At 41.6% G+C, this 8,703-nt stretch overlaps 1 protein-coding gene across 1 annotated transcript; it reads left to right on the top strand.

Annotated features, from left to right (window-relative positions):
- The first annotated feature begins 4,231 nt into the window (after positions 1 to 4,231).
- Positions 4,232 to 7,754, top strand: zic6 (zic family member 6). The gene is made up of 2 exons (XM_008306910.1): positions 4,232 to 5,192; positions 7,117 to 7,754. The coding sequence occupies exons 1-2, from the start codon at positions 4,232 to 4,234 to the stop codon at positions 7,752 to 7,754; spliced, it is 1,599 nt and encodes a 532-aa protein (XP_008305132.1).
- Positions 7,755 to 8,703: the final 949 nt, after the last annotated feature.

The raw sequence follows: 8,703 nt of genomic DNA, 5'->3' as shown, positions 1-8,703 counted from the left end.
TCCGTATTTACATTTTAAATAGACAGAAAATGATCAATGTATCCCAGTGGCACCGTTACATGAATGATACTGTGATTCACTGTTTGGCTTGAGTGGACAGTGTGCTGACTGAACTTGCAGGATTTGCTGTGATTTAACATTGCATATCGCACATCAGTCCCTTCATTTAATAAGAAAATGAATATTTGTTCTCTGCGTGCTGAATGGGTCGCATTCTCCATGTCACTCCTCTCAGTTTTCTGACATTCTGTGGAGCCCACAAAGGCTCAGGTTCTGGTCTACATTCACACCATGATCCAGCAGATATTCATAATAAAATAAGGTACCGTTTTGACTCATGTTAGTCGCAGTAATACTGCTCGTGCATGGAGCATGTGCATCCACTTATTTTCCAAATGCTCAGGGTTTAGACAAAGCAAATATTTACCTTACGCGGGGTGTTTTCAAATGCATGTAGCCTGTATCGGATGTTGTTTTAGTGGTTTTTGTGCATGTGTAGGCACTGATAACGACTGGGATTCTCTGACTGTGGTGCTTAACACCACAAACTCTTGTAATTTGGAATTTCACAATGTAATTCTTGTATCGCTTTGCTGTTGGGCACATTTTTCTGCTGTGTAGGTGTTCGTTTTTTTGTTCGCGATGGCAAAAAATGTTTCATCATTCCTTAATTGCTCCGTATTATACAACACAGGTTCACAACTGCATAGACTGCAATGATAACTGCACGTATCATATTGTGTATTTAGTAGAATGTATGGTCAGTTGGGCCTTGAGTGAGTGCAGCACATGGTGTTTGCCTTCATATGGCTGATGGAGAGAGCTAATTGACTCCTTGCTGTGATTTACTGGAGCATCTGTATCCAAATGGACTCATCCCAAACCTGTTAATTCATCTAAATTTCATAAAGTCATGGCAAGACTGTGCACTGCCATCCCTCATCAATTATAATATCTCAGCACAGTCCACACTAATGCATGCAGTTGTTTAAACATATACACACACACCATACACAAATATGACACACACAAGGCATTCTTACAGGACATGAAAACAGGAACACAGATAACACAATGCGGATATTTAGAAATAATTTTGTGCTTTTCTCTTTATTATTTTTTCCAGTGTCTCACATTAACATTCATCACCATCACCTGGCGGTTCTTGCACAGACAAACGTATATTTTTATTAGAAAAACATCCTTATTTAAACGTATATATTCTGTGTGCGTGTGTATGTTTCTCGGCTCTTTGCGAATTGTCTTTCCCAAAAAAAAAGGGGCATTATATTTAAAAGAATCGCTCTCATCGCCACTTCAGGTTAAAGAAATTGAACTTGCTGAATTTTCAGTCTGGTCTACAGCATGGCATTTCACTGTGAGTCTGCTCTTTTCACTGGCGTTGGACCATAGTGTTCCATTTTATTCCTGCATTGCGCCTTTGGAAAATTCATTTTGTGCACATTTACTGCACGAGGAGTGACTTGGACCTTATGGATGTAAAGGCTGCTGCCTGACACGAGTGTTTTGATTGTTTGGAGTGATATTTTGTGTGCAGCAATCACTAGGATTTTGTCTGGCTTGTCAAGCAACCAACATAAATGAGCAGACCCATGAAGCTGCAGGGCTGGAACACATTTCACATGTCAGAATGCTATAACTGGTCAGAATGTAGATATTAAAACTGAAGTTCGTGTCTGGTTTCCAAATTTTAAAAATGCTGCATTGTGGTGGATTTTGCACGTTTAAATAAATAACACTGGAGCGCTTTAGTGACTCAATACTAAAGCTAAATAACATGTTTACTCATCCTAGATATTCCACTTTTCATTTATTTATTTTTATTGCTGCATGATAACCTCTCCGGCCCAGCATTAACCCCATGAATTTAACATTTAGCTCAATTTATTTAGCAAATTTCAAACATATAAATTTGCAAATTAAAATACGTTCTACCCATTTGGTTGATCATGTTATTAGTAAAACTACAAAAAAAGAAAAGCTTGATAATTTGTAAATTGCTTATTAGGCCAAAGTCATGAGCACATTAAAGGTCATTGGAACATTTAAACAAATGTGATTAGTTTTCATGAGTTTTAGAGTATCTTAAAATAAAATAAAAGAAAATAAAAGAATACAATCTGCAGTTATCAAACAGGCCTATTACACACTTGACTTGTTGTGACTTTATTACTGAGAAGGTGAGCCTGATAGGATCATGTTAAATCATAAAGGTGCAGCGCTTTTTCTGCTTTTGCCTTTTGTTGTTGTTCTTGTTGCAGTAAATGAGGAGCTGGGATCATATGGAGAGCAGCTCTGTCACTCCTTTATGCTATCTGAATGACAGATTGGAAACTTTCGGTTTATTGGCCTTCAACCCTCAATCATTTTCGGAAATGCATCAGGTTAAAGGTTGACAAACATGAGCGTCCATTACAATCATGACGGAATTAGGCCAGTTCTGGGCCTGTCTACTATTTTGCAGCACTTAATGTCAAGTGGGCCCCCTTGCTTTGTCTCTGCCTAGGACCCACTGCAGCTGACGTCAGCATTACAATGTGGAAAAGGATTTTTTTTTCTTTTTTCTTTTTATGTTTTTTTTGTGAAGAAAAAAAAAAAAGTTAAAAATTCTGTCAGCTCCAGTCTGTGGAAATAAAGGAGGAGTTTTCACCTTAAACCTATAAGCTGCAGTCCGGAGGCTACGAGGCACCTTGTAGATTTAAAACAAAAGTAGCAGATAAAAGAAATCTGGCTAAACTGGTCAAGGTAGCACAGAGGAAAAAAAAAAAAAAAAAGAAAAAGGTGGTGCGTTGATAGAGCCGGAGCCACGTCTGTAGGAAAGCGAGGAGACTTGCAGGAACGAGTGCTGCACTATAGCAGCGTGGACAAGTGCAAGCTGCTGTCCTCACAGCACCCCAAAGTAAGAAAGTTTATCTGAGTTTCCCAGGAACAGCGGAGCCCATCCGCTACTGCTCGTCACGTTTCATCATTTACATTTTACGTAACCATTTGGGGGGAAAAAAAGAACACACACACACACACATTTGTGCCAGGACGCATGGAGCACTTTTGGAGATCATTAATTTATTAGGCTTAATGAGAAAGGATTTATGTATAGAAGTCTTTAACATTTGGCTCTAAGGTAAAATAGTACATCCTGTTCTGTTCTGCTGGAAGATGTCTTAACTTTAATAATTTGATTATGAAATCTCCCTCTCCTCGTCGTGCACTTGTTGCTGTATCAAAGTTTTATTTTTCTAAAGACACGAGGCCAACAAATGAGTGGTTATAAAAATGCATGCTCCATAAAATATACATGTGACGCAATACTCCATGAAAGCTCAGTAAGCTGAACGTTACATTTTTAAAAAATGTGCTTTAAACTTTGCAGGTTAATAACGCGCAGAGACATTGTTAGTGTTTAATAGTATTTTTAAATAACTGATTTAATTGTTAGAATTAGTTTCTCTGTGACTTTTCACAGTTCCCAAACGTGGCATTCCTCTCAAAACGCTCGTCTTGACAATAATTGGCCTGGACACGCAGGGACCAGTCTCTCTATTATTCCTGCGAGCCACGAGCAGGACATTTGCTTTGGCCAGATTGCAGTGAAATAACAAGACGGTGGACTACAGACCGCGATTGTGTTGTGTTTTTGCTCACGTCTGCCTTTAATCACTTGACTTCCACCAGATGATCAGTATTACGCATTAACTTGTACATTTTTTCCCCCTATGCAGAGATTTTAGAGAAGGGGTCTTATGAGAAGGCGCCTGAAGTTAAAGAGGCAGCAATATTGGGGAGTATCGCGGCACATTTCAAAGCATTTTCTCTGCGATATTTGAAAACGGAGTCGTGCAGTGAACGCCTGCGTGTCCCTTTTAAAACAAACCCAGCGCCTGTCAATCACGGCGCATTCCAACCAATCCCAAAGCTCCCTTTTTAAAAGCAGGTTTGCCTGCTGTGCTTTTATATTGCACCATGGCCTGTTTCGAAGCATTTTTACTACCACGGTTATTGCCACAAATCAAGAGGGCAAAGTGAACGGCATGGGACTCACACCAACTTTAACGAAATTGAGTCTGGTTCCTACTTCTGCGAAGTTCACGGCCAAGAATTTCACATGCAGATGATATACAACAAGGAAAATGGGAAACAGAATTTCTAGGTGTATCCTGAGTGCTGAATTGGTTTGATTTTGCAAACTCATAGCCAAAACTCACAACAAAACATGACAAGCCTTTCGAGGTTTAGTGGCTGCCCTCTCTCTTGCGTCAACCCCGGGGAGAGCAATACTGAACCCAGCGTGGTGCTGCCACCTTTGGCAGGAGAGCACATGGGACACCCCACTGGCAGTTCCTTAAAACTCTGCCCCTCGCACAATTTGCGAGACTACCCTGAGACGAGGTCCAGTGCATATGTTGACCATTCGGTTCCCAATTTTTCAGACTCTGGATACCCCAGTCACCGTTTAGAGCACAGCCCTAGGGGCATTATCATTGGAGCCAATCTTTCTGGAGCCGGCATGCCACCCGTCACTGATCAACTGGCATCAAGAGCTAACCAACATGGCGGGATTGGAAGGTATCGTGACTTTCCTGGCTGCAGAGACAACAGAAGCCATACTTTTTTCTCAAGTTATCAGGAGCAGGCCCACGCCTCCACCGACGCGTCCCGAGATCTCGGCAGCCAGATGATGCTGGGTCTACCTGGCGACCTCCTCACCCGGACTCACCCTTATGGCCAAGCCATCAGCCCCAAGGGAAACAGCCAGCAGCTTGTCACACAGTTCCTGGGTCTGTACAAACCCCTGAACATGGCAATTCAGCGTGGAGGAGGCGACGCTTTCCTCAGGTGCTCTAAGCAAACAGTCAAGCATGAGCTGGTGTGCAAGTGGAGTGACGGCCAAGAGGGGGCTGGGAAGCTGCTGCCTTGCTCCAGAGCCTTCGGGACCATGTATGAACTTGTCACCCATGTGACAGTGGAGCACGTCGGAGGACCCGAGCACTCTGAATATGTGTGTCACTGGGAGAATTGTGCGAGAGACAGGAAGCCTTTCAAAGCCAAATACAAGCTGGTGAACCACGTCAGAGTCCACACAGGGGAAAAGCCCTTTCCCTGCCCATTTCACGGCTGTGAGAAAGTTTTTGCAAGATCAGAAAATCTAAAGATCCACAAGAGGACTCACACAGGTTAGTTCACGACCATAATACAATGCAGAATTTAACAATAATAATAACAATAATTATCATACGTGTGTAATAATAATATAACGTGTAAAATAAAAATACAAATGTGGCCAGTATTTTTTTATTTGGCGTCACAAGCTCATTCATAAATATTTATCAGGTTTTCATTTGTTGCTATCTGTGAGCATATTTTTATTTTTCAATATTTAATTGTTCGCTAATTCTTCCGTTCTATTATTATTATTGTTATTATTGTTATTATTATTATTAGTTTGTATTATTGTTATTATTGTGTTGGTGCTATTTAGGCCTGCACTCTGACAAAAGTGTTAATTTTTTTTGCAAATCTTTCCGTGCTGCGTCTCCGTTATTGCCCGTTTTTTTGCAGGACAAAAAGCATGTGTAGTTGCTCTCCTCTTCCTCCTCCTCCTCCTCCTCCTCCTCCTCCTGCATGCAGGAGCCACAGAAATAGAAGTAGCAAGACAGCTGCAAACGAGTACAGTCAGCAGGCCTAGCGGTTTGGGTGCCTCTCCCACCTCATTCAGCGAAATTATTAAATAAATGCAGGGACACCGGAGAGCTGTGACGTAGCCGTTACGCTGCCTCTGCCTCCCAGGGACTTCATCTCCTGCGCTCAGGAACACTAGCAGAGCACGTCACACAGGGATGCAGGAGAAGTGATGATGCAGTGGGATATATAATATACCTGTCTATATATAAATATAAATACGTATAAAAAGGTGACTTAAGGGGTGACCTCAGTCATTATACACCCAGTGAGTCATATCTCCCACAAAACGGATGATTTATTTATCGCCTTATCCTCGTTTTACTTCCATCACTTTGACAGGCCTCCTACTCGTCACTGCGAAATTATGTCATAATGCATATCACACTGCAACGTGACTTTGTTTTGGTTACACAACAAATAGGAGCACTCGGTTATCTTTTATTTAAAGGATCCAGCCTTATTTATTTTATTGTTCTTATTTTCACACATTCTAAGGAATTCTAGCTACCCCATCTAACCAGGTGTTATTGCTTTGAAATATTTAAATTGAAATTTGACGAACAGAGAAAATAAATATTGGGCTTTCTCTACTTCTCCTGTTAATTGATTTATTTAGAATAAATGGCTTTTGTGAGGCCATTACGCACATTTCAGAAAATAAACCAAGCTAGCTTCCTGCTAACTTTTTTCTTTTTTTTTTTTGAAATTCCAAAACAAAGATATCCATCAATCACACAAAATGATAATTTAACAGACACCGTTCAAGTGTTATTTATGAGTCCAGCTTTTTTAATTTTTATTTATTTTACGGCTGCGTCAGTGTGTGCGCAGGAGAGGCAGCAGCGCGCAGCTGTAGGCAATTTGGTGCAAGAAGATCAATTAGCATCTTGATAGCCATAATTCATTCTATGCGCGATAACTGAATTTAAACAAATCTTTGCAATTGCTGTGGCAGGTTAATCTAATGCATGTTTAACCGCAAGCCTTGTTGATTCAGACAGATAAGCTGCCGCACTTGTTGCCATCAGGGTCACGCCAAAGTTTCACCAACTAGTTTTAGCTGGGTTCCAATGAGTCAGAGCTATTTTTTTTATTTATTTATTTTTCGCGGATTAGAAGCAATTTTCCTTCCTAGATATTTTACAACCAGGGTTGATGTGACCTGCTAAGCGGCTCTGTGTTTGCAGAGTCACCCACTGTAAGCTGAAGATCAGATTCGCAGGGCGCAGTGGAAAACCTTTGGCGTGCGTTTCTCAGTTTAGGGTCACCTTTCAAATGACATGCTGATATGGAGAGCACCCACTTTGACTTAGGCTACTTCAATATTTGGTTTACATGACAAGGCAGAACATGCACGGACCTACAAGCAATTTTTTTTTTCGTAACTCGCCGTCATTTCTCTCTTTGCACGTTTAGGTGAAAAACCTTTTAAATGTGAGTTCGAGGGCTGCAACCGGAGGTTTGCGAACAGCAGCGACAGAAAGAAGCATTCTCATGTGCACTCCAGTGATAAACCCTACATGTGCAAGGTCAGGGGTTGCGACAAGTGCTACACCCACCCGAGCTCCCTGCGAAAGCATATGAAGCTCCACTGCAACAAGACCCACGTCGCCAAAGGCAGCGGCGGCGGCGGCGACGCGCGTCCCGGTGACGGGGGTCACATTGCGGAGGGCAGGTCAACCCGAGTCTCGGATGGAACCCAGATCAGCCCCCCTCATCCGCCCACCTCCGCTCAAGATGTAACCCTGTCCCCAGAGAGTCGAGACGAGTCGACCCCGAGGTCACGTTTCCATCACACGTTTGACAGCAGTTTGGACTACTCCTCACACAGGTCACAGCCCCTCTTGGACCCTTTGTTGCTGCAGAGAGGCAGCTACAGGTCCCAGTCCTCCCAGTACCCCTGCGGCCAGACGGGTCACACTTTTGCCCAGAGCTCAAGGACTTTCTCCTCCGCCTCTCCCTTTCAGAAAAGTATTGTCAATGGATGGTACACATGCCACAGCGGCGTGGACTCTTTCCCACCAAAGCAATGCAATAACATCCCGTCTCTCTGAGTTCTTGTTGACACACATCTAACAATTCGTGGGCCTCTTTCTTTCCTCCCCCCTTCCTCATGTTGTAGCCTAAAACTTACATCTGTATCTCTATTATTCAATGTACTTTGTGAATGTTGTATCCAATATTTTGTGAGACGTCCTCAGTCATCGTATTTAATCTGCGAAATGTGGCGAGCTTTATTTGTTGTTGTGAGGCCTTGTTTGGTTGGGTTTGGCCTGTAGCCTTTTACATCTCCCCATAATGGGTTATAGGAACAGTTACAAAGTGTTTATGCGTAATTGTGCGCCGTGTTGCATAATTATTAAAGATATCTATCTTAAGTGAGACACAAGAAAAAGAAAAAAAAAAAGACAAAGGATTTTTTTTAAATGGAAATCTGCGTGTTGACTCTTCTGAACTTAGAATCTATTGCTGGAAAGTAAAAGGAAGCGTCTTGCTGAATGTAGCCCTGACTGTAGGGGTCTTTGTTGAATGTAAACTAGGTGTAATGTATGTCGGGATGAATAGAAATATTATTCATGACTTATGTATGTCGCAAGATGAAATAAATATCTGAAAGATCTTTCCTCAAGTAAAAATTTTGAGATCTAACAAACCTACGTGATGGGCCTGGAGCATGATTTGTCTGTAATTAATATACCGTGAGGCTCAGTAGTTTTTTTTTTTTCTTCTGCTCTTTATTAACTTCCACTTGTTTCGCCCCTTTTTTTCATTCCACATCGGTACTCTGTATTATATGTATATTTCACATTTCTGTGCAAAGTAAGACCAGTGTGAATATAAACCACAGTGTTCGTGTTGCTGTTAAAACGTTTAATTAGCATACAGTTCTACTGTACATAAGCCTACTGTATAATTAATTATGTATCCTATATTTTATTAAAGTGTCTATATTCTCTTTGATCAGGCGTGTGTGCCTAAAACTCAATCGATGCATTTTCATCA

Source organism: Stegastes partitus, unplaced genomic scaffold, assembly GCF_000690725.1.
Source record: "Stegastes partitus isolate 25-593 unplaced genomic scaffold, Stegastes_partitus-1.0.2 Scaffold2, whole genome shotgun sequence".
Classification (NCBI taxonomy): domain Eukaryota; kingdom Metazoa; phylum Chordata; class Actinopteri; family Pomacentridae; genus Stegastes; species Stegastes partitus.
Note: the sequence above shows the minus strand (reverse complement) of the source record. Positions and strands in the feature narration are given on the sequence as shown.

Excerpts from the sequence above, each read along its gene's own strand:
- zic6 (XM_008306910.1), top strand. The coding sequence starts at position 4,232 with ATGACAAGCCTTTCGAGGTTTAGTGGCTGCCCTCTCTCTTGCGTCAAC. Across the intron at positions 5,193-7,116 it reads CCACAAGAGGACTCACACAG|GTGAAAAACCTTTTAAATGT; the intron begins GTTAGTTCACGA and ends TTGCACGTTTAG.